This window comes from Tachypleus tridentatus, chromosome 4, assembly GCF_004210375.1.
Source record: "Tachypleus tridentatus isolate NWPU-2018 chromosome 4, ASM421037v1, whole genome shotgun sequence".
In the NCBI taxonomy this organism is placed as follows: domain Eukaryota; kingdom Metazoa; phylum Arthropoda; class Merostomata; order Xiphosura; family Limulidae; genus Tachypleus; species Tachypleus tridentatus.
In genome coordinates, this window is record NC_134828.1 from 60,874,100 (window position 1) to 60,901,736 (window position 27,637).

At 32.8% G+C, this 27,637-nt stretch overlaps 2 protein-coding genes across 11 annotated transcripts in view; both read left to right on the top strand.

Moving 5' to 3' along the window:
* Window positions 1-4,231, top strand: part of LOC143249240 (dnaJ homolog subfamily C member 5-like) — a 31,444-nt gene extending 27,213 nt beyond the window's left edge. For all 10 annotated transcript variants that reach the window (XM_076498740.1, XM_076498739.1, XM_076498741.1 and 7 more), the window contains 2 exons: window positions 82-213; window positions 1,309-4,231. In XM_076498740.1, the coding sequence (XP_076354855.1) occupies window positions 82-213; window positions 1,309-1,554 (378 nt within the window). In that variant the 3' untranslated portion in view covers window positions 1,555-4,231. The remainder of the gene's footprint in view (window positions 1-81; window positions 214-1,308) is intronic.
* A 7,453-nt stretch (window positions 4,232-11,684) lies between these two features.
* The window catches only part of LOC143249243 (transcription elongation factor SPT5-like), a 65,839-nt gene continuing 49,886 nt past the window's right edge, over window positions 11,685-27,637 (top strand). The window contains 1 exon segment of the mRNA XM_076498743.1: window positions 11,685-11,991. The gene's annotated coding sequence lies outside the window, so the exon portion shown is untranslated.

Sequence of the window (27,637 nt, forward strand, 5' to 3'; positions counted from 1 at the left end):
ATTTCTGTGTACTCTGCATGAACTATGGTCATTTGTTGTTGATTTTTTATTACTATTTACATCTAACACATCTTTCTACAGGCATTGTTTGTCTTCTGTGGAATCGTTACTGGCTGCTACCTTTGTTGTTGTTTTTGCTGCTGTTGTAATTTTTGCTGTGGCAAATGCAAACCACGATCTCCAGAAGAAACAGGACACTATCATAACTTGAAGGTAAGATTCATATAAGATTAACAGACTTCAGGACATTATCAGCACTTGCTTGTAAATTTCATACATGACATTGTGAGAACTCAAAACTCAATAAGAAAACAGTGGTGACTGTAGCTGGATGTAATATTCATATCAAATACTACCAGTTATTGAAGACTAAGAATGGCACAGGTGATTACAAGTACTTGAAAGTCAGATTAATATATATCATTACTATAACTTATGAAATGAGGGATTAACATAAGATACCATTAGAATTTCAGGTAAAATTTAACTAAGGTTATTAATAAAACTTTTAAGATAAAAGTTTAAACAACAGTTTGCAGTAACACTTGTACATCACAATTTGAATTGAAAATTTTTGTGCTATGTCTTGAAGCAAAATATTTATTAAAGATTAAAAGCTGTGTCTCAGTATTTTACACTATTTAATCTACCTATAAATATTATGTAACACAACAGTATGAATTTAATCTACACTACATCTTAGGTATGTTACTTTTAATTTACATTAGTGTACAATACATCCTTAATATACTTAAGTTGTTGTTTTATTATTGTTGTTTGTTTGATATGAAGAGCTTCACTGACATGTGTTAATGATCAGTTTGAGTTTCTTCAAGTGTGGATGAAGCTTATTTCATTGTTATATATGAACCTCAATATAATGTGTACATTCCCACTATAATGCAAATTTAATTTATTTAACGAAATTACCAACAATAATCTATACGCCTATTTAGTTGCATGCTCTAATGTAAATCAGTGCCATATATGTTATCTGCTTTCAAAAAATCTTCATAAAAGTTTTTTTGTAAAATACTCAGGTATTCAAAGGTGTTAGGTGAAAAGTTTACCTTTGTACAAACCATGGGGCTGATATAATTCATTTGAAACCATTTAGAAATCAGTGTGACCAGCAGTTTAGAAATTGTGATACATAGGCATTGAATCTTATTATAACTATACACTACAACATGAATTCTCCCAAGTACAATCAATGTCATTTTGGTTATTGGAAAATTCCTATTGTGCTATAAGTGTGTGATAAAATGTTAAGTGCACTGAATGGAATATTTGTATATATTTCCACAGGAAGAATTTAGTGAAGAAGAAAGCATTCCCTCTTCACCAGTGACATCTGAGCCTGTAGGAAGTGAGAACACTTCTATTCCAGGGCCAGATCCTGATTCTGATTGGATCTCCTCAGAGAAAACAACTCTTCACTCTTCTCAACACTCTACATACAGGACTGGACAAAACTCATCTGCACAGGCCACAACTACAGGCTTTCCTGATCAGCCACAGGAAGCTCATCCTCATTTGAATTTCAGTTCATGACCACTAAAAAACTAGACTTGCACATATCTAGTATGTAGTGGTGATTCATATTTATTTTTTGATTTTTAACTTGTAAGGTCATCAGGATCTAGTCAATTTTCAGTTGGTTTTACTTATGTATCTATATAAATGTGTATATTTTGGAACAGTTGATTAGTTTTGTAGTTTTGGGAAAATATATAAGCTTTACTTGCATTTAACAAAAATACATGAGTGTAACATTTAAATTGTAATAAATTTAGTAAGAAATATGAGTGTAAATGTAGTAATAATTTGTACAGCTGTTTTTGAGCACAGTAATATTTGTTTCAAATAACACTTAGTCTGAACTGTATTAAAATTAGCTTAGTATTTATTTATTCAGGTGGCAGAAAAGATATTCAGCTAGTGTATGTAAATTTATTTTAATTTTAAGTTTTATAATTCTTCATTCTTTTTCCAGTTTTGATAGCAACATAGTCAGTTATACAAAGAAAAATAGAATTTGGATGTTGTCAAATCACTATATAATAAAAAAAATAACATTATGAAATTGGTTAGTTATGTTTAAAAACATTTTCTAAAGTTTTTAAAATATGTGCTAATATTCCTAATTAATTATGCTTACAGTATGTTAAAATTTAATATATATGATCACAGAAAGAGAAACGAAAACAATTACTTACTAAATTTTATATACCTATTCAGATCATTCAGCCTCTTTCTGCTTATATTAAATAAACCAAAGATTTTATATACCTATTCAAATCATTTAGTCTCAGTCTGCTTGTATTAAATAAACCAAAGCTTAAAAAGAAAATACTTTGTTAAGACTAATGATAGTTTAGTATTATTCCCATCAAATAGGTTTTGGAAATTGAAGTGTTAAATCCTAGAAGGTAATCTAACCAATAACAGAAGGCATCTTGAAAGCATGTCTTTTATTTTTACTGACTATAGAAAAATTGTAAGAAGAAAATAATCAAATACATGCAGTAAACCTAACGGGAATATTTTGTATTGTAAGGCGGAGTGTCCTATGTCTGTAATTCTGCTGTGTAAAATTAAAGGAGTGTTATTTCTTTTCTGATGTACAATGTTTTTTTTTTCAAAATATAACTAAACAACTTGTTTTTTGTTTCATTTTAAATACAAGAATGTTAAGATTAATTCAGTGGAATCTTGAAAAGGTAAAAAACATTAAGCTGTAGACCTTTTGCATAAATAACGAGTTGTCATGCAAAATAACATAAATTCAGCTTAAATTACATGACTTCTTGACATTTCAAAACCTGTTCATTGTAGTGTTGCAATTAGTGAGATATGCTTTCTATTTGGACATATTTTCATCTTTATATAACCTTTTCAACATCCAAATGAGATACAATTTAGGATTTTACTAAAATCCCACTAAACTTTATAATTTCATGACTTATTGTAGCACCCTCAGTCCCTTTTTCTTAATTCCATCCAAACCTTTTTTTTTTAAGCATACAGGTTACCACTAGTAGCATATTTGTAGCTTGATTGTAACTTCATTTTTGCAATTGAGATTTTGGTCTACTCTCACATGATCAGTGACTTGTAATGAAAAAAGAAAAATCCATTTCAGTGTTGTTTTTTTAAAATCCTGTTTTGTTGTATATTGTGCTTTCACTGCAGTATGGTAGAATTATAGGGAAGTAGAGATGTTATTTTCTTTGACCAGAAAACTGAAACATTAAAGTGAGTTGTTTCTCTTGCTCTTTCTTGCTGGAAAAAAACAGTGTTAATAAAGAAACATTGTGTTTATATTTTTATGAATTTTTAAATAATGAAACAATTGTGTGTATACACTCTTCAGTTGGCAAACACGTGACACTACATTGATATATTTAACTTACATTCAACCAAATACTAAAATTATGCAGATTTGATTTGTATAGAAACTCATTCTTCAAAAGTTTTTCAGTGTATACTTTTGTTATAGCTCATATGTACTATGTTTCTTGGATGAGTTTTATTTTTCTGTAAATAATGTGATTAAAAAACTACTAGGTTGGTTCAGAACAGTGTTAACAGAATTGAAGTTTTGTTTTATGTGAGCTAAGGTACAAGTTTATGTATGTAAAGTGTTGATGTACAAATAATTTTTAGTTATTTGATATTTTTAGCTTGTTTTTTGGGGGATCAGAAATTGATTAATGGTGTTTTGCAAACACTAAACCATACTGAAAGAAGAAAAATTTCAAACACTGATTGATTTTATTGTATGTGATTATCATAAGAACTGAATCTGTGAAATTCTACTTCTTCAGCATAAGTATCTAATTTTAACAAGATGAAAATATCACATACACAAAAAATATGCAGTATCTGTTCAAGTATATTTTGTCAAATTTACTTTAAAATTTAATTTCATATGTCAGAACAGAAGGAACATGAACATGCATGTGGTTTTATAAATTTGACTGAACTATTATAAAACAAAAAAACAGTTCATGAGAAACATTGGCTTTGGTGTTCAAAGGATTTTAACTGTTGTTCTTATTTGTTATGTTTTGAAACAATTCTCAGTATTACTTGTGTGTTACCTTTCTGAACTCTCTTCAGATGATTTGTACAAGGTTGAATAATTAATGAAAGAATGTGGCAGTATAATGTATAATCTCATTGTGGTTCAGTGAGATAAAAAGGAAAAAATCAAGTTTTAGAACCACTGTTGTAGACTTATTTGGTAATACACCATATGTTAATCACAAACCAATGTACTTTATTCTTATAAATGATGCACAAATATCACTTATCAAAGCAGGTTTCTTGTTAATGATGTACAATACTAAGGTTATGCTGACAGATGAAATTTAAGATATTTGGTTCTGTTTATGTGCAGAATTCTGAATTCTGTTTATATTTTTATTTTTAAATTATAAATCATTTCTTTTATGAGTTGTTAATTTCTACAAATTTATTAAATTTTGTATGATTATTTGATATGTGCATGCGTGCACACACATACACATTTAAATATATTTAGATAATGCCTTTATTTTCAATGACAACTAGCTTTCTTCCAAATATGGAAAAAAATGTATATAAACTACTGCTTTTAAAAGTTCAGATACTACTATCATACTTACTATTCTACTACTTTAAGTTAACTTGATGTAGAGTTCTAGTTAATATAAAACCACTACATACTAGATATGAGCTCTGAATAAATTTTCTATATTCTAATTTCATTAAAAAGTAGATTCTTTTAATAAAAGAGTAATTTCATAATTTATTGGTATATCTGAAGTAGTTAAAAAGTTAAGACCTAGACCTTACTTTAACAAATTAATTTTTTGAATATCTAGATATTGGCCAGACTATTGAGACTTTTAGTGTTTAAGGGTTAAAAAAAAGAAGTTTTGAACTGATTCTTGCTAGAAACTCAAATGTTTAAAGTGTATTCATGCTCATTTAAAACTGTGCGAACACATAGTTATCACTTTAAACTGTAAAAAATGCTCACCTCTTGCTTATTCACGGTTGTGTATGTTTCTCTAATTACTATGTACATTATTTTGGTATTATTGTTTAAAGACCACATGAAATTAGAAACGTCTTTGAACACACTTTTGCTATTGTGTTCATGTAAGCATGATGAACTGTTGTTAATTCAATTTTTAAAGTTCGTCATTAGCATTTTATTAACTAGAAAGAACTACAGAAATCTTTATATGAGAGTATTGTAAGGAATTTCATTTTAAAGAACTTGGAAGCCATGTAAATTTGAAACTGATTCCTAACAGGTGTTTTCTTTTAGGCTTTAGTACAGCCTGAGTTAAAAGAACTTTGCTTGTGAAAAACCTGTTTTGTGAGGTATTAGACATGTAGCTCAATATAACCATCCAATCATTACTTTTTTCAAGCTTACACATCAACCTCTATATAGACACAAACTTAATGTGTTTTAGTGTTAGATATTGTAATAAGTAGTAAAATAAAGTATAAATGTCATTGTACAGGTCTAATATAATTCTTTGCTGTTGTAAGCAAATATACATGTCAAATGCACAAATTTCAAACAATAATAGTTGTTTTTTTTAATTAAAGAAATGGTTAATTTGAAATATGCATAATGTACAGTTTTGCATTTTCTGGGTAAGTATGTTTTGATTATTTAATGTTAATTGTGTCTTTTAAATTTTATTATGAATGAATCTGTAAAACTTCCAAATGTTGAATGTAGTGGTGGTTAGCATGATGAACTGTGAATATGTTTGTGTGTGTGATTACATATTGAATTAGAAAAACCCAAAAACTGGTGTATGCCATTGTTGACTATCTGCCTTATCTCTAGTGTGTCAGAGATGGCTAACAGAATTAACCCTTATGGATACAGCCTTGTGCAGAAACCAAAACATCCAGGAAGTTGATATTCAATAATCAGATGTCAGGAAAATAATACAGAAAACCATATCACAGTTTCCTTTTGAGGTTCAAACTGAAAGTCCCCAAAAAAATCATAAATAGACCTAAGGCTCTATAGATAGAAAATAAATACAAAAGATAGTTCAAAATTTTTTTACAGAGTAAGTGTCCTTGACTTAAGAAATATCTCGCAGAAGATGAAGATAAATCATGATATAGTCAGGCTTTGAAAATACATCCAAAGTCGGTCAATCCCCTTATTGGAAAAATGTGAATATTTTTACAAAAAGTGTTTAATCCAAAAAACTGTGCGAACTGAGGGTGTCTGTCGGGAAGAGGGGGAACTGAGGTGGCTGTTCCAAATTATATGAGACTAGCTGGGGAGAATCTAGAGTCTCTTTTTTTTTTCCGGTTCCTCCTTTTACTAGGTCGGTTTGAACAAAGGATAATTTTGATCAACTACCTCCAGAACCTTTTCTTTAGTTGGTTACTCAGGTGTGTAAAGTTTATGGAAGATCTCCCCGATTGCATATGACTCTACTCTTTCCTTTCTGGTATAAAGGATGGCAAGTGATTGCTTGGTTTTTCTAATTCTATTGTTGTTCATGCTGAAAGATTTTCCGTTCATTTACGTGATGGGATAGCTATGCCTTGTCCCACACGTTTATCGGTATAGAATTATTTGGCTTATCACCCCCATGTGGAGATATATTTAGATTTTCAATGGATGAACTCCCTGTTGGACCTGTGGTGTTCTAGATTGGAACCTGTAATCACCTCAAAAAGATCAGTTTCCTCAAATTTGTATTAATCTTATGACTGTTCTTAGGTATTTATCTTTGATCCAACTTTTACCTGAAGCATATCAGTGTTTCCCTCAGTGATTTGGAGAGTTTGTTGATGTCTACCTCAGCCAGACTGTCTTCTTCAGTTTTTCTTTATTTCTATATGTTTCTTGCTTTAAAAGCAAATATTTTCTTCACTTATGATAGCACTTTGTGCCAGAGCTCTGGCTGACAAAGTTCGATGTTAGCGGTACTTATCTCTATATTTTCATAATGAAATCTTCACAGAGGTTTCTAAGATTTGTGCACAAGGGTCAAGCGCTGGTGTTCAGGGCTCTACCTTTTGATCTTGCATTAGCACCTTATGTGTTCTACATATTTTTTCATGCTTTTTGTCATCTATATTTCTTGTGTCTGTGCACACATTATTATATGAACGACTGGTTTCTTCTGTCACCATTTCATTAATTAGCAGAACAACACAATCAGATTCTCCTTTCAGATGCCACAAAAGATGACTTTCTTATCAGACTGGAAAATATCATTTTGTCACCACTCTAATATTTCGTCCATCTTGGTATGTTTTTCAATACTCGGTTAATCACGCTCAAGCAACCCCCATCAGGCTTCAAGCCATAGAAAAAGCCATCAGATTTTTACTTCTATCTCTTTCTCTTAATGCACGGATAGTTCTCTCTCTCTCTCTCTCTTGAGGATTGGGCATCCCATGAGTCTCTCATTCCTTTGGAACAAGCACATGTTAGGTATCTTTATTGCAAGACTGATAAATCATGCATTCTGATTCTTTGTATCATGCTGTCTCATTACTTAGGAGCAACATCGTCAATTGTAAATGATGGTTGAATCAGAGCAACATCAAGATTAAGGTATTCATTTAATCACCTTGTCCTGAGACGAGACGTTCACAGACGCATCTATGAGATGGGGAGCTTATCTTCAAGATAAGGAGTTCCACATAAGGAGAATATAAATGAAAAACAACTTTATCCTCTATATCAGTTTTCTTGTACTCCTTACTTTACACTAGGCAATGATTCAAAGGTCTGTCACTTAAATTGAAAAATTGTCTTGATGCAGTCTAACAATACCATAGTAGTATCTCAGATTTCTCATCATGAAGGCACAAATTTCGAGGCTTTTGTTTTCGTACTTGGAGCTTTTCTTCTGAGCTTATACCCATTGTGTTAGTCTCTCAGCTTGTCATGTTTTAGAATTTATGAATTTTAGTGGTGGTCAGTTTCACAAAACCAACCATATTCTTCCAATAAAATGAATACTGCATCACAAGGTTTTCAGTGTATTTGTTCTCGGTTCGGGTCTTCAATAATCAATACTTTTTCGTCTCATTAAAATTATCAGTTGCGGTTATTTTGGTCTCTTATACCTCATCCTCAAGCACTGGCAGTAGATACCTTTAGTCAGGAATGGATATTATTATATCTGTATGCCTTTTATCCGATTCGGTTATTGCCCCATGATATAACTATGGTTTGCTCTGCTTCCTGTTGAGTTCTCTTGACTGCACTTTATTCACTAGCTCAAGTTTCTGTTTCTTCAGTATCTGTAGGTATGTCCACCTTTAACTCTTTTACATTGGAAGACTTTTGCAAAAACCTCAATCAAACGTTCGGAAACTAAATCTTCACCTTGGAAGTTATGTGGTTTTTTTGTCCAGCATAAGGGTTTAATTTCTAAGGTTTCAGTGTATTTAGCTTAATCACTTTGTAGGCATACCACGATTGTCTGTCAACAGCAATGAAATATTCATCATCATTGGTGTATTAAATGGAGTTTAAACCCTCTTCATCTATAGGTATCTACCTTATTCAGTTCTCTAACTTTTTTGAGAAGGGTATTGGTTCGTCCATAATGTTTTTACCCACTATTTTTAAGTATGCTAAATGTCAAAAGATTTTTGAATCCTCATTTTTATCCGAAATTCATTAGCCAAAATGGCATTTTCAATTAATCACCTAATTGGGACTTTACAGTTATTTTACATGCGTTGTCTCGTGCTCATTTCGAGCACTTAGCTTTGTGTTCTCTATTTGGCATTTCTTTTAAATTGTATTTGTTGTTGTTGTTGTTGGCCTATGTTCATCGTCAGTCATAGTTGTATGTAATCCACGTGCATCAGACTGTTTATCATTCCACATTTGTTCTGCTTTGCCCCAGTAGGTCTTTCTCCCAAAATTGACATCCATGTAAGGGAAGGATTTTTCTCAGCAATCCTTTGTTAGCCATTTCTGACCTTCATGACTTCTTTGTCTTTGATTATTTGTTATGTCCTGTCAAGGTTCTTAAGTGTTATGCAACTCATACTAACTCATTTTGCGGTAATAGGAATCGATTGTTTATTCATTAGGATCTTTCTATTTCAGTAACTTATTTCCCATTACCCGAGTCTGGGGTGTTGCCTTTTGGACTTCTTCTGGTGGAGAAAAAAGTTTGTTTATTTCAGTGTTGGTTACTTTCTCGTCGTTGGGATCCAATTAAAATTACATATTATACACGCACGCATTCATGTAACATTGCTGTCCAAGCTCTAGTCATAAACATGGGATATACGTATCACGACCCCTTAATTTCAACCACTAGTTGTGAAACTTTGGTTATCTGGTTGGGGCTGGGGTATACGGATGATTGCTTTTATTTTATTCCACTCTTTGATACAGAAACTCGGTTCTAGATGAAGAGCAGGCCTATATGGATATAGTGAGGTTCCCCCATTCTTGTACCTTGTTTATCTTGGTATATTCCTGTTCTATACAGACGTTTTCTGTATGGATCATGCCTGCCCTGGTCCCTTAACCTTCTCAATGTATGATTATAGCTATATTTTCAGTAGAGATACGTATGTTTTGGAAGTTAAAATGTTCCTGACTTCAATATGTATTTGCAATAATACTTATCCCCATTGATGCCTTCCCGCTCTACGTCTACGCACGCTAAAAGCCGGTTTATATCTCGAAAAAGTGAATACCTTATTGCAATAATGTGCTTATATGCAGTACCTAGAGAGAGAAAACTCATTGAAGTTGGTAGAGAATTTTGCATTAGAGAGGGGTATAAAAGACAGAAGCAAGCATGTTCAATGCTTAGATGGGCAAATAGTGGAAACCATAGAGATTGAGAAATAGTTATATTGTCAGCGGAGTTGTGTATGTTTTGGAACTATCATTTCTCACACCATTTAAAATGTTAGTTATACAGTTAAAGAAATTCACTCGTTATGAAATTCCATTTAAAAAGATTTTTTGAGTTGATTTGTGACGAACACATTTCAGTTCCACTCTATCATAACTATATTCATATTGTAGAAACCAAATATAACATGAAAACATAATGCACTGGTTTTTACTGAAGAATACAATTTACTCTTACAGTTGTACTTATTGATTATAACATTGTCTAGGCTTTTGAGTATAACGGCATATGAAAAATGATATGAGTATCTACCCTAGATATATGCATAAAGGAGACCACGCGCTTAAAAAAACACCTAATTTTATTACAAATTTCAAATTAACATATCCAAAATATCTTTTAATACCCTGCGCTTGGAGTATAATCAAAATATATACTTCTCGGATTGATTTTAGATTAGACTCTGACCTTTTTATTTACTCAAAAATTTATAATAATTGTCTCGTAAATAAACAACTGTAAAGGGGAACATATGATTACAGCAAGATGTTATTTTGAGTACTTTTATATGTGAAAACGTTATTGGATGATAAGATAATAACAATGTTTACTAATTAATCACAATAAAGGCTTGAGTCATACTTACAATTTTTGCCTTTGTGTTATTGCTTTGAAATTAAAATTTTCTGCTGGCGACGTGCTATTTGTGACACTCACCAGTGTATATATCTTTGGTTTGCTAAAAAAAATAATAACAAACACAAACTCAGCATATTATATATGTTTGGTAAGCTTTGTCTTTCGCCTGTCATTTAAAAATCATTATAAGTTTGTATAATTTACGTTCCCAGATAAATTTGCCCCAAACACTAGTTTGGTTTGGTTTGTTTTTTGAATTTCGCGCAAAGCTACACGAGGGATATCTGCGATAGCCGTCCTTAATTTAGCCGTGTAAAACTAGAGAGAAGGCAGTTAGTTACGATTACCCACCACTAACCCTTTTACCAACGAATAGTGGGATTGAACATTACATTATAACGCTCCCACGGCTGAGAGGGAAAACATGTTTGGTGTGACGGGGATTCGAACCCGCGATCCTCGGATTACGAGCCGAACGTCTTAACCATACCGGGACCACCAGACACTGGTAACATCAATCTCAGACGAGGGTAGCGGTAAGGGGTGCTTGGTGAGGCTGTATTCCCCAAATGTGTCTTAGCTTTCCCTTGTATTCATAAAAATATTTATATAACACTATCTTGCAGTTTTCTATTGTAACTTTTCCTAACTGCTGGAGTGAAAAATAAACTATTCGAACACTGCTGCACTAACTAGCGAAAGAAATAATAATCAAATACCATACTCTCAAATCAGTCAAAGGATCCACTCAGGGTTCAAGTGTTTAACATATTATAGCAATTTTGAAAATCCTTGAAATCTTTTTGATTGCTGGAGTTTTTGAGCTTCAAGTTTGATAGTCTTTCACAAATCATTTTTTAAATTTCATTGGATAATTTCAGTTGATGAATATATTGTTTCAAGCAACCAAGAGTCTATTGAGCTATCTAAGCTTATTTTGAAAAAAAAAAAATATCGGTTTTATAAAAGCCAATGTAACAATTCAAGCTCACGAAATAACAATTTTATACATTATATTTTTGACAAAACCGCCGAATATTACGCTTAACAAAATTGAAAAATATGTTTGTTGTCATTACAAGTTTTACTGTTTTGATATATTTTTACAATATATATTTTACAATATATTTTTACTTCAAGTGTTTCTTGTCGTTATGAGTTGTTATGCTATTTGTAAACGCTAGTGCGAGAACTGTACGCGTGTTTTCTTTAAAATGCATATTTGATATTATTTTTTTGGTGGTTTGATTGTTACTCAAAATCCACACCATCATTTTGATATATTATCGTTAAATATTATTATGTATTGAGATCTCGATTGAACTACTGAATTTATATATCGAATACAAGTCTTATAAGATATAAATTGGTTAATTTTGTCTGTCATAAGTTTTTAAGTGCATATTTGATTTGGGGAATGTACTGTGGGTAGGTTGATGATTGGAAGTTTCATTTTACGTTAAATAAGGTGAGTGGTATATAAGTTGGTGCATGGTTCTATAGATTTGAAGTTTATGCATAATTTGTTATAAGTAGTTATACTCAGAAATGCTATCTTTTTCGACGAAATTGTTTTAACAAATAACAAAACAGTAATACTATTAAAGTGATAGTATTGTTACTGTATTAGGCCCAGTATGGTATTTTTTAACTAATAATAATGTAACACTAACAATGTAACAACGTAATAAAGTCTAAACGTTATACTAATGGTAAGTTATAACATTTGCACGTAGTGGTATTCTAATCAGATCATATTTAAATACTGCTGTGCTTAAATTTATTACAGTTATTTAAGTGTTTGAGAACATTATTACTAATATTCTGATTATTCTTGACATTGACATCTCACAAGTTACATATGACTATGAGAAGAAAACTGCTCAAGTTCTCTTTAATATATTTTTGGAAGAAGGTATTATATCTTGTTTCAACTTGTGCAACTTTCAAACTAAAACTTTCAACACCAAATTATTGCACATTTTTCTTAATGCATTTAACTGTTCAAAATGACAACTTGCACATTCTTCGTATTATGCATAAAAACAGACAACTTTCAAATTCTTCGCATAATGCACAAAAACACGTGTGATTTATGTAACATCTATATTCACAGTTTTATAACTTTTCAGTTAAATGCTTTTCATGATGGAAATTAATACATGATTTTCTAAAGAAATATGTAATTATGTCATATCTGATTGATAACTGGTACAGTCTATATATTCGTGGTATAAACAAAAGTTACATGTAATGACCTGTAGTATAGATTCAATAGGCAGAAAATGTTTTTAATTTCAGACAAAAGGATCAGTACAATAAAACTTTCACATTTTTTATTTTCAACTTTACAACTTCAAAACTGAAGACGTTCTATCTACTCTTTTTGTGTTGGTGGGTTGTCAAAAATACACTTGTGGTGGCTTTACAGTCACCTATATTGGCAAAACAAAAAGCAATTAAAATGTGTATGAACACACAGGAGTTTCAAACAGGGAAAGGTCAACTATTCCAAATTCAATATGGTTACACTATTCAAACACAATGTCAAATTAGTAAACACCCTTTATCTGTTGATAACTTAAATTCTAACATTGGAATATTCAAAGTATTAGCTTCTGGTTAAAGAAAGTACATATCTCAAATGAACAACCAAGTCAAAATAATATTGTAAGTTTCTCTAAACTCTTCTTGTTTTGATAATATTAATTTTATTCTTAATTCTTGTAAAATTTGTATGTTTTTCCTTTCTGAGTATTTTGTATACATTATTTTCTCTCCATGTTAAAACTTTTACAGTTTCTTATGTTATATATGTTTTACTGTGGTGCAATAATGACCTATGTTTTGCAATATGTAGCTTGGAACTAACGACTTTCCCAACATCAAACTGACATATAATTTTTTAAAACATATGTAACTATATAATATTCACTCAACGAGTCTCTACAGTGAGGTGCATCTCCACTTGCAACAATGGAGTTACACTGCTGACAAATATCCTTGTTTTGACATTTACATCACCACGTGCACCTGCCACCATCAAGGCAGGTTATCTAAATTGCAGGGTATGGCCATACATTCCAAACCCTCTCAAATATTTCCAACATCAGAGGTTCGGCCACTCAAAGACCTCATGTCGTGGTTCCCTGACGTGCTCATTGTGGTGGCAAGGACCACGATGCCTATGAGTGTGAAACTGCAGTGTCAACTGCAACGGTTCTCACCCTTCCTATTTTTGTTCTTGCCCTAAATGGTTGGAGGAAAAAGAGGTGCAGCTTTTGAAAACGACTCATAACATTAGTTATCCTGAGGCTCGGAAATTGCTGTCCACCACTTCATCTCAGACATATGCTGCTGCACTTCATTCCATAACTACAGTAGGAGTGCAGACAGATCTCTCTGTGCCTCCAAAAGAATTGTTCTCAAAACAAATGAAAAGCCTTTTGACCTCCATGGATGAAAAAGTTGATGAATCAACTTCTACACCCATCTCTGTTCCTCCCATACATTCCAACAAATCCCAAGATTTACATCCTTTGTTCCAGGTACAGGGATTTCTTCAGATATATCTTTTTCTCTCACCCCAAGATGCAAAACAATCATTTGTTCACGTCCTCAGTCACTGGAATCCTCTTCGAACAACAAAGACCTGCCCAATTGACCCAGGGCAGGATCCATGGATGTCGATAGATCTCACCCGAATAAGGACAGTGAAGATAAAAGACGTGGTTGTAAACAGAATGGTTCTACAGCCACTTTGCCTGCAATGGCCACCTACCCAGTAGAAGCTGGATCAGGCAGACTGGTCCACTTTTACTGCTCTCGCAGAACTTGATCCTGTTATTGTCTGTCAGCCATCAATAGATGATTGTGTGGCAGCAGTAACTGACTATATTATACAAGCAGCTGCTCAATGTATTCCTAAAACCTTGACACGTTTTCCACTATATCCTCGTCCGTGGTGGAATCCTGCCTGCCACATGGCACGAAAGGCTCAAAAATGGGCTTGGGATACTTTCCGTAGATATCCCACACTTTCAAACTGCATTGCTTTCCAGCTGGCCCGTGCACATTCTTGGTGGGTAAGATGTCAAAGCCAAAAGGAATCTTGGATTAAGTTCACAACTAGCATATCTTCTGCAACCAGTTCCAAGATCATATGGGACAGGGTTCAAAAGATTAGTGGGCACTACAATTCTGTCTCCCTCTCAATCTTACTCTCTGATGGCCAAGAGGTAGCTGATATCCGGAGCATTGCCAATATTCTAGGTGAAAGCTTTTGCCGGGTATTTAGCACTTCTGCTTGTTCCTCCACCTTCTTGGCCATCAAGACTCGGGTTGGGTGTTCACCTCTTTCCTTTTGAACTGACTGTCTCTTTGACTATAATCGTCCCTTTACTCTGATGGAATTGAAAATGGCCCTTCATCGGTCTGTTGGACCAGATGATGTACACTATGACATTTGCGCCATCTATCTCCTGCTTCTCTTGATATTGTTCTAATTGTTTTTAACTGGATCTGGCAGGAGAATGTTTTCCTAATGCCTGGTGCCAGGCTATTATCTTACTTTTCTCTAAGCCTGGGAAAGATCCCAAGATTCCTTCAAACTACTGTCCAGTTGCTTTGATGAGCTGTCTTTGTAAGACCTTAGAGAGAATGGTTAATGCTCGTCTTGTTTGGTTCCTCAAATCAAACAACCGCCCACCCAGTGTGGATTCTGACAACAGCACTCCACCATGGAACACCTAATTCAACTTGAAACATCAATCAGAGAAGCCTTTCTGAAACGACAACTTCTTGTATCAATATTCTTTGACACTGAGAAGTGTTATGACACAACATGGAGGTATGGCATTTTGTGAGACCTCCATATATATGGATTATGTGGCCATTTATCAATGTTTATTAAAAAATTTTTAATGGACAGAAGATTCCAAGTTTGTGTGGGTTTGACACTTTCCCGTTCTTTTCTACAGGAACTTGGGGTCCCTCAGGGCTGTGTTTTGAGTGTCACACTTTTCAGTATAAAGATTAATGCCATTACTGAACAACTTTCTTTCACTGTTGCAAATGGGCTCGATGTCGACGACTTTCACATCTCATGTCAGTCGTCGAACATGAGATATATTGAGCGGCAACTACAAACTGCCCTAGATCGTGTACTGAAGTGGACCACTGGGAATGGCATTAATTTCTATCTCTCTAAAACCGTTTGCATGCACTTTTGCTGCCAATGAAGTATTTATTCATCATGATCTTGAACTCCGTATCAGTGAAGTTTCACTGCCAGTGGTCCCTGAGACCAAGTTCTTAGGGGCTTATCTTTGACCGTAAGCTGACCTTTATACCACACTTAAAGCAGCTATGAGTCAAATGCACAAGGGCACTGAACATCCTTCGTGTCCTCTCTACCACCAGTTGGGGAGCGGATCAGTGTTCTATGTTAAAGATATATTATGCTCTTATTCGATCAAAACTCAACTATGGATCAATGGTCTATGGCTCTGCCAGACCCTCAGCCTTAAAGATGCTGGACTCCATACATCATCAAGGACTTCGACTCTACACTGGGGCTTTCCACACCTCCCCAGTTCAGAGCTCACACATAGAATCTCACGAACCTTCTCTACACCTTCGCCGTATGCAACTGTCTTTGCTATATTCTTCAAAACTACATTCTTTACCACAGCATCCCACCTGGGGATGTGTTTTCCTTCCTCAATGGGACATACTTTTTCAGAACAGACGATCTACCATTGCTCCTTGGCCTTCATGTCCAGGTGCAATTGAATGAATTGGGTCTGTCCTTGGATAACATTGCAGAATCCACTGGTCAGCCCATCCCACCATGGCTTATTACGGTTCCCAAATGTGACCTTTCTTTAAGTCATCTGAGAAAAGCAGATACTCCCTATTGGAATTACCGTCTTTTATTTACTGAACAATATTTTCATTCCAATTTCTACAGATGGTTCCAAATCAGGTGGTTGTGCGCAGAATCCCCTCTACATCTTCTGTGTTCACTGCTGAACTGTATGCCATATCTCTTGCTCTGGATCATATTGAAACTAAGCAGCATTCCAGCTGCACTATTTATACTGACTCGCATAGTTCTCTTCTGGCCCTGGAATCACTTCATGTTGGTTCACACCCTGTTCTCTCTGATATTCAAAATCGACTGGCCCATTTCTCATTAACATCTACTTCTATTCAGTTTTTCTGGATACCAGGCCACGTTGGTATTCACGGGAATGAGCTTGCAGACACGGCAGCTGAATCTGTCTGCCCTGGCACTATCACCACTGTGTCTATTCTATACATGGACCATGGACCTGTATTCAAGGCTCGGCTCTGTGCCAGCTGGCAGTCGACTTGGAGTGAGCAACACGAAAACAAGCTTTTCCAAATAAAACCCTATATTGGAATTTGTCCATCTTGCTTCTGTAAGGATCGGAAGGAGGAAGTTTTTCTGACTAGATTACGCATTGGTAATAGTTTTTTAACTCATTATTTTCCTTTATCTGGAACTGATGCACCAATGTTTAGTTTGTGTAACACTTAGATCACTATAAGCCACATTTTACTTTCTTGCCATCGTTACAACTCTAAACGACTGCACTATTTTAACCATGTTCTATACCGAGGTTGTTCATAACAGACAGTGTTATTGGTGATGGTGACACTATCCACCTTGATAAAGTTTTGTTTTTAATGGCTATTAATCTTTTTAAAGTCATTAAGTGTTTTATATTTATTCATTACACCATTTTAATTGTGGTTCTCTTTTAAGAGTCATAATCTCTCTTGTTTGATTTGAAATTATAAAATGGTCGTACATTAAATAACTCAACACCAGCACTGGAAAGGCCAACTTCAGGTGACTAACGCTGCTGTTTGAACTACACGTTAGTCGTCCTGGTTCCGGGTTATGTGTCATTAGAGCCATTATCAAAAAGTAAAGAAATAAAAGTGTTAAAAGACATGCAGGAAAATTGTAAAAATCACTCACAAAGAAGACTAACTGTGGTTCTTGTACTTACCTGTTAGTCTTCCTGGTGGGTTATGATAATTACCATTATGCTACAGAAAGTCCTTTATAACTTCTCTTTCTGTAGTTTCTCCATTAACGTTGTAGACTGGATGTCAAGATTGGTTTTCTGCCATTTATGTTTATAATTGCTATTTTGTTTTACCATCATTTCCTTTTATGAATTTTACTACATTTACTTTACTTTCACCTTTTTACCAGATGCTTGGCAAGTTATTATTACAATTTTGTTACATATCTTTTAAAACTTTTATTACTTTACATTTTGATAATGGCCATAATGACACATAACCTGGAACCAGAACTGGAAAGACCAACTTCAAGTGACTGACGGTGGTTCTTGTACTTACCTGTTAGTCTTCCTGGCAGGTTATGATAATTACCATTATGCCACAGAAAGTCTTTTATAACTTAGTGATGTCGAGAAAACCCACTTGTAGAGAAATATATATGCAAAAACGACTCGCTTGGGTTGAGAAAATATTTTACGTAGAAGAGCGAGCAACGTTTCGACCTTCTTCGGTCATTTGTCTGCTGATGTCGGGAATATATGATATGCAGCAGTATATGGTTTCATGATTTTTTTGATTCATGAGATGTATTTACTTTTATTGGTTTATTTTGCTTTCTGTGTGCGTATAATGTTTTCTGCGGTTTGTGGAGGAAACTTAATGATGTTGATGAAGATTTGTTTTATTTTGTCTAATTCATTGTTAATTGTATCTGGTGAGCATAGTTTTATGGTTGTGTTTATTTGGTTTCTTAGTATATTGAGTTTTTTGTTTTGTTTCATGTGCTGAGCCCAAGGAATGTATTGTCCAGTATGGGTTATTTTTCAGTGGATTTCTGTTTTAAATTGTGTGTTGGTTGTTGTAACTTTGAGGTTAAGAAATGATGTTTGATTGCTTTCTTTCTGTTCACATGTGAAGTGAATGTTGGGATGTATAGAGTTAATCTGATTGAAAAAATTAAGAGTGTGTTATGTAGATCTGAATCCCGCAACCGTGTCATCTACATATCTCTACCAGTATAGTGGTGGATGTAATGCTGTGTTAATTGCTTGTGTTTCAACTTGTGTCATAAAAATATTGGCTAGGACTGGTGACACTGGATTGCCCATGCTTAGGCCATTTGTTTGTATATAGTTGTGGTTGTTGAACATGAAGTTTGTCTTTACCGTGGTGAATTCTATGAGGGTTGCTAATTTGTTGCTGGGAATGTCTATAGTTGGGTTAGGGTCTCGGATATAGAGTTCTAAGGCTATCTTGCAGGCTTCAGTGGTTGGAACTTCTGTAAAGAGGGATATAACATCGAAACTGGCTATTAAAGCTTTATGATTAAGTTGATTTAGATTAGACTTGAAATTAAGAGTCTTTGATGAATGAGCTGGCTGATGTTACATATTTAGAGAATGCCCATGCTATGTATTTACCAAAATTGTAATTAAACGATTCATATGTGGACATTATTGGTCGTAATGGACAATCTGTTTTATGAAGTTTGGGGATGCCGTATATTTGTGGTGTGCACACCACATTTAGAATTTTTATGTTTTTGTCTTGTTTTAGATTTTTAATGGAATTAATGTCTCTTTTTGTAAGATTGTTTTTTACCTTTGTGTTTTGTGAAATTATGTTGATGGTTTTGTGGAAAATGCTTTGAAATAATTGTTTAAGATGTTGTTTTTAGGTGTTTCTGGAAAATATAAATTTTTAATTTTAACTGGGAAGTTTGGCTGTTGGATGTCAATAAAATTATCCAAGTTGTCTTCTTTTTGTTGGTTGTTTTTGGTTGTTTCCTTGTTTTTGTTTTCTGTAGAAAGTATCGCAAGTCTCTTGGCTAGATCTTCTAATAATGTTTTGATTTCTATGGTTGGAATGTACCTCACGAATGTACATCTCACTAATCAAAAAATCACGAAACCATATACTGCTGCATACCATATATTTCCAACATCAGCAGACAAATAACCAACATTTGGAAAAAACTCAGTTACAAAATATGACATTCCAGTTAATACCAAATTTATTCAAAAACCAGGCACAAAACTGAGGTCTATACTATGTAAAAACTACACTGACAAACACCAGACCAACATTATTTATAAAATACAATGTGATAACTGCAACGACTTCTATATTGGAGAAACAAGTAGAAAAATGAAAACCAGATTCAAAGAACACAAAAAGTCAACTTCACACGTTTTCGAACACTGCAAGTCAAATAAACACAACATAACCATAGAAAAGAAAAACACTCAAATACTAAATAAAGAAACAAACATAAACAAATGCAAAATTAAAGAAGCCTTACTTATACAACAACTTTAACCCAAAATAAACCAATATAAAGGAACGCTTTTATACCTATATTAAATATAAAAAAATAAATAATATAAACTTATATATTCAAACATCTAACACTGCCCTCTACATTCCGACACTCAGTTACACAACCCCTTCCAAACGTGTGGTCAGCTTCTGGTCAGTTACCTCTTTTCTTTCTTTGTGAACCTGACGATGACCAAAGAAGGTTGAAACGTTGTTCGCTCTTCTACGTAAAATATGTTCTCAACCCAAGTGAGCTGTTTTTGTATATATATTTTTTTTACTGTGGTTTCTCTCTTAACATTGTAGACTAGATGTCAACATTGGTTTTATGCTATTTATGTTTTTCATGCTGTTCTGTTTCACCTTCATTTCCTTTTATGAATTTTACTACATTTACTTTATTTTTACCTTTTTACCGGACGTTTGGTGCAGATGGCCTAGCTGCTTTGTGCCATAAAGCACTAAATCAACCAACCAAATTTATCACTTCTAATGTTGGGACTAAATACTTTTCCAATTCAAAGTTCTAGCATAGTTTTTTAAGGTTAAAAAGTAACTATTATTCAGTTCATCTGTTGTTCTCACATTAACATGAATTGTTCTTGGGTTTTTATAAATATGAGGACATAGCTTATATTTACTAATTTTGGTTTTTTTTTTTTTGATTCACTGTTTCAGACAGTTTATGTTTGAACGTACATGTGACATGGCACAATATTTTAGAAAGGGAAGAATATGCCCTTGCTATTATTGATTACATAGGAAATGAGTTTGACATTTTCAGTAGTTGTGAAGACGAGCATTCATATCTTTCGAGACATCTATTAACTCTGTATGACAATAACATTGTGCAGATTTTTTTAAAAAAAATTGACCCAAATATTATTATTAGTATTCAGTCTGCAGACTGTTGTTGGTATAAAATGTACTGGACAGAGTTACAAATAATTTTTTGGAAAGTTGGATTAGAATTGTGGACGTAAGTCTTGAAAATCTCCAGAAACCTGGGTATTGTATCATCATATTACACAGCACTGTTACTCATTGCTTAAAAATCATGTCACTGGAAACTGATTTCAAAGCAGAACTATCTAGCAGGAGAACAAATACTCAAAACAAAAATGTGGAATGTGCTACCAACATTGGCCCTTAAATAAAGACATGATCTATATGTAGTAATTATGTGTAATTATAACATGCAATTTTTTGCTGAAGTATGTCCACTTGTTGTAAGATGCAGTGCAAAGCTAGAAATTCTAAAGAACTTTTATAGAAGACAAGTTTCAAATGATTGGTGCATCATTTATATACCTCACAAAAATCATAATGTTGATGCTATGAGATTTGATTTTCAGGGTTTAAATATTTGGTTGTTTCACTAAAATATATTTTATATCACAGTTTATGTTTATAAATAGCATTTCTCTTAGTAGTTGATGGATGAAAACAAAAGTCAAATACACTATTAAGAGCTGCTGTAAATATACTGGCAGCATGTTTTCAAAGATTGTTTATTTTACAGTCATATTTTAAAGTTATAACACACTAGATAATTATTAATTCAGCTAGTGTTTCACTATAATTTACAAATACATCTTTATCAGAAAGTAGGATTAATTGTATCTTCTGAAAAAGTTACTAGTTCTCAGTAACCTGTATTAAATTTTAACTTGTTGTGGTGTTCCAAAAATGTTAATACAAATTATGTATTATTAATTGCTGTCTTCATCAATTTTTCTTTCTTTACTTGTTGGAAATTTGATCAGGATATAAATAAAAAAGCTGAAATAAAAATAATGAAATTACTAACTAAATATGTTAATAAAGGCTAATGAAGTAATATATTTTTTGATAAGAACTGTAATTGTAAATTCAGAGATATCCAATTAATATTGTAATGCAAGCAATAGTGTGGTGCTTTAAAAGTAAATTAAAAGTTCAAAAATATTGAAGCCTTTACATACCTGTGTATTAAAGTAATAGTTTTAATGACCAGTTTAAAAAGAGATTTTAAAATGTTTAGAAAACATTCTGTCTCTGAAATTTAAATAATAAAACATCTGTAAAATTATAGATGAACATAATTAACACAGTGTTACAAAATCTGCCCCTGGTGGCTTAGCAGTAAATGAGAGAGCTGACAGTGCTAAAAGTCAGGTTTTGATACTCATGCTGGGTGCAGTACAGATAGCCCATTGTGTGGATTTGTGTTTAATAAAAACTAGAATATTAAAATGATAATTAGTAAGAGAAATGACCAAAATACATTAACAGCTGGTATGGCTATGGTGTGTCATTGAAGTATATAAAAAATGAAATTTATTGATGCTAAATTCATGTCAGTGTGATCAATGGTGAAATTATATTTTGGAGAAAAATTGTCTCTGGTGTACTTGTTGCATAAGTAAATACAATCATTGTTGAAAGTCATTGTAACATACTTGAACATTAACTAAAGAGAATTTCATGTAGCTTATACTTAAAAATATTTACTATTCTGAGTATCATTTTTGGAAAACAGAACTCTTGTGTTTATAAAAGTTAAATAAAAGATTCAGTTTCATAAACATTTGCTGTAATGTTAACTCTATAGTTTTCAATGTTCAAGTGAAATTTTAATGAAAAAATGTGAAACAAAGCTTCATTGCTTGTAATTTTTAAAATAAAAGTTATGGAGAAGTTTGAATAAAGAATCAAGAAATTTGTGTGAATGTCAGTAATGCTGGAATGTGCTATTGTGAATATGATTTAAAAGGATTATTTTGGATTATTTAAGAAATGTTTCATTTATATGTCTTTGGATTCTTGTTAGTCTTGTGACAAAGTTATATATCTGTTGAAGTTACTGAGTTTAGCCATGAAAAAGTGTTTCATTCAGAAGTTTCATGCATTGGAATATTGGTCATTGTGATTGTTTGATTTTTTTCAAGGATAATTTGATGACTGTACCAGTTATTAATCATGTGACAAAGTTATATAAATTGAAATTTTAAAATTCAAGGAACTTGCCTATGTATTTAAAATGTTCAAAAGTCCACCAACAAATATTTTGTAATACACAAATAAAATATTTGTTTAAACAGATTGACAGTTCTGGAAGTCACTCTTCCTGTTTCAACACGGTTTCATGTCTTCTTCAGGAGTGTGAAAAAAGTTACTGTGTGCTATACAAATACAAAAGCTGTGGTCATGTAAAAGCTAACTTACAGTTCAAAGAGAAGATCATGCCATCTAGTTACTTCATATGAGTGATAGAAATATTAAAATAAAACATTTAAATAATAAAACATAGCAAAAACAACTTGATCTGCAATAAGGATGAAAGGTTGTAAAATCGGAAAGTATATTCTCATACTCCTGAAGAAGTGAAACCATATATAAATATGTACAGTAGCTTTTACAATTGTTGATTGGTATAAAGAAAGATTTTAATTGTATATTATAAGATGTTGTTTATTGGTGGAATTTAATATTTTAGTTAATTGTGTCTTATGAAGATTATATGTGAGTTTTGTGTTTAAAAAATATTTGTTTCCAAAGTAAGAAGTGTTGACACATAAGTCATTATTATATATGATATATGTTCAGTTGTTTTTATGGAGATTGTACCAGTTACAAGCTGTGTGATATAGTAATGTCTTTAAAAAATGTGAGAGTCTGGTTAATGAAAAGTATTTCATTCAATAGTTTTAAGCTTTGTAACATTTAACATTATTGACTGCAATACATCTAGACATACTGTTTTTTGTGTGGAGAAGTTGGAGATTCTACCAGTTAGTCATTTTTTGTATAAACATCTTAAAACAAGTGTGTGTTTGATCTTGGTAAAGTATTTCATTCAAAAATTTTAATCTTTGAAACATAAGGATTTTTGCCTTCATACAGAAATGAGAAGACAATTTTGCCAAGTATCTCTCTGCCCTTAGCATTTTATTTTCTACTATATTTTGAACCTTATAAATATTAATCCATTTCTGGTAAAGAGAATGACTGAGAAATTAAATGTAATGTCAGTTTTAAAACAACAGGTCCGAAAAAGGTTTTTCCTAAAATTTTAAAGTTTTGAGATCATGTACAGGGCTCATGCTGTATGGACCTATGAGCTTTTTAAGAGGTCAACCCCATAGCTTGTTGTAAAATGTACCCTATAATGGAGGTTATCAGAAAATCCACTGAATTAAATAGTGGATGTTATGTAAATTGGATGAAAGTTAAAGATAACATATCTCCATTTAATTTATTATAAACTTGTATTTCATGAAAAAAAAAAGTAAGTCAAACCAATCTATTTAAGACCACTTAACCACTTTGCAACACGTCATGGGTCAAAGGCCATGTCATCATGTTTGTTGACTTGCATTCAAAATTTTATTGAACAACTATTTTATGAATTTATGTCAATAAGTTTAAAATCAAATTGTAGATTGTAATTTATATTTTAATATTATACGAGGGCTGTTCAAAAAATACGCGAACTGTTTGAATTGCGTGGCTCCAGTTGGTTCCAAGGAAATCCGCTTGGTGTCGTTAGGTTTGCATAGATCAGCTGATTATGACGTCATTTCCCGATTGCAGATATCTTCATTTGTGTATTAGCTACGCGGTTTTAAGTGAAGTGCGATTTTTTCGTTTGGCAGATTTCAGAATGAATGACATGAAGGAGCAACGACTTGCTGTGAAATTTTGTGTTAAACTTGGAAAATCTGAGACTGAAACTTTTGCTATGCTTAACACGGCTTACGGTGATGTTGCTATGAAGTGTACGGCATGTTTAAAGTGGCATGAATGTTTTAAGGATGGTCGACAGTCCATTGAAGATGATGAGCGTCCTGAATGTCCTTCCACGTCAACTGACGACTCACACGTCAACAAAATCAACACCCTGGTGCTGGCAAATCGACGTCTGACTGTCAGGCAGTTTGCTGAAGAGTGTCGGATATCAGTTGGATCTTGTTACGAGATTTTGACCGAAAAATTGAAGATGCACCTTGTTGCTTTGAAATTCAGCCCTCAGAACTCGTGAGTTTTTGGCCAAACACTCGATCACTGTTCTTCCCCCCCCTACTCACCTGACCTTTCTCCTTGCGATTTTTTCTTGTTCCCCAAACTCAAAATACCCTTGAAAGGAAGAAGATTTGAGACGATTCCCGAGATTAAGGCAAATGCGACGAAGGAGCTGGAGGACATTACAAAAGAAGTGTACCAGGACTGTTTCAACAAGTGGAAACACCGTTGGGATAAGTTTGTGCGTTGGGGAGGAGAGTACTTTGAAGGGGTCCCAGAACTGTAACTTCTAAATAAAGTACATTTTGTTTTATGACGTCAGTCCTCGTATTTTTTTTAACAGACTTCGTATACGAGTTAATTTATTAATTTTAAAGTAAATATTAAAAGAATCCACCTAAGTATTGATTTTAGTGAATAATATGGTATGTTGAATGCAGAACTGTATAAAATTAGATGTTTGTATGTCAACATGCTCAGTCTATAGTTTCATACAAATTAGGAACTTAAATTACCAATATTGACAAGTTAGAATATAAAATAAGAACCTCATATATTTTTATTTTGCTGAGATGTGACTTATGTAATGAATTAAACACAGTGGTCCCATTCACCTCTTTCCATTTTTGGAAACCTTTTATATTCACTTCAATATATGATGTGAATAACCCATTGACAGCTTAGAATGTCACACTAGTGGTTTCCTCAGCCATTTTAATGTGTGAAAACGTTACCATGTGCTTTTGATCCAAGATTTCAAGGAGGTAGATTGCATCTTTAGTCTGCTCGAAGTTTCATATTTTTTAAACCTAAATACAGCTTATTTACAAAGCTTAATAAATTTATAATGACTGTGGTATCAGTATAGTTATTTATGATTTTTTTATTATTCAACTGTATATATAAGACCAAAAAACAATTTTGTTTGATATCCTCCATGTGCAAAATTTTTAAAGGCTTAACAACTTATGTTCAGTAGCAACCAAGTTCAGAGGTTGTAACTAGGAGAGATAATCGTTTGCTTCTTTATTTATTGTTCTATATTTGAAGAAAAATAAGTTTAATAACTTGTTTCCATATAGTAATAATCTATACACATATGTATAATAATTTAAATGTGGCTGAGTATTACAAAACACTAGTGAACTAAAACAGCTAAGACAGGGAAGACTAAAGGGTAGTTTTATATTATTGGATAGGGTAATGTGTGTACATGCACAGCATTAATTCAAGTTGTGTAATGTTAAGTAGGCTCCACTGCTAGGTCAATATAATAAAAAATTATAAATATATGTACATAGACGAAACATTTGTATTTTCATGTTATAATATATATAGTAATTCTAGCATGGAAAAAGCATAACTTATATTTATTTCCTTATTTTTTTTATGGTGATTATGAGATTGGTTAAGTAACAGATCCCACATAGTTAGAGTATAGAAAATAACATAAACTATAAAATTTTACTGAAAACAAACATTTGAAATGTATTTAGGTGTTTAGAGATCACATAAATAATATTAGATTTTTGGGAGAAGAGATGTTTTTGTTGTTTTTAACCAAGTCTTAACCAGGAATTCAAAGATTGTTCTAAATATTTACAGGTTCATTGGGAAGCACTCAAGCAGTGCCAATTTTTTATTGCTTTTGATAACAGAAGCTGTTTGACAATATTTAAGTTGGTATCATACATTAAATGTAACTCTTTTGGATATTTGATCTTTTGATTTGTATAACTTGATTAAAAGTTGTATAAAGAAAAAATATATGCTGCCAAAGTGTTATATTTAGCTATTTATTGTGTACATTGGAGCAGACATTTTTGGTGAAGCACATGGTAGGTTAAATTGTTGCATTGCTTTAATAAAGTATGCTAAATACCTCGTACAAAACGTGTTATGTCAAACATTGGATGGTTTTTACAACTGAGCTGTTTCTACCAGGCATATAACTAATTATTTAGCTTTAATGAACTACTCATGCCTGTTTTTAGTTTGATGACTGATGCCTTCATGTTGAAGTCAAAGTTGTTAATTGTGTAGTGTCTTTTTGTTGATTAGAATGATGTTGTTTTTTATGTAAGTTGACATACTTGTATTTTTCTTGGAGGCTGAAATATAGCTAGTAGGATAATAATTGATTTTAACAATTTGATCCTCAGTGCAGAATTTTTTACTTTGTCAAATTTATAATGATTCTTCATTTGACAGTGAATGGTTGGACTTGTATGAGTGTACAAGGATAATTTTATATTCTGTAGTAGAGAGGTGATAGTTTCATCTCCAAATGATGATTTCTAGAAATAGCAAAGTTCTGTTTAAGTGGTAGATTGTGTATTAAAGTTGAGAGAAATTAGTTGTTGAAAAAAATATTAAGTTTTTTTGTCAGTATGATCTAATTTTGAAGGTGTTGTCTAAATAATGCTTCCATACTTTGAATATAAGGTTAATATTCATCTATAGGGTTTAAGTTCGAGACATTTCTATGTAAGTGTCACTGAGGGCTGGTGAGAGTAGCAGTCCCATTGGTAGGGTGATTGTTAAAAGAATACTGAAAATAGGTGGATTTGGTGTAAGAGATGAGAAGTTTATATTATTTGTGTTGATGCGTGGATGTAGGAAGTACTAGGTTCACAGGAACTCTTGGGGGGACATTTTGATGACATCATAGTGAAGAGAAGTTTGGATTTATAAATTTTGAAAATTCAAGTTAATATTTTGATTGATTG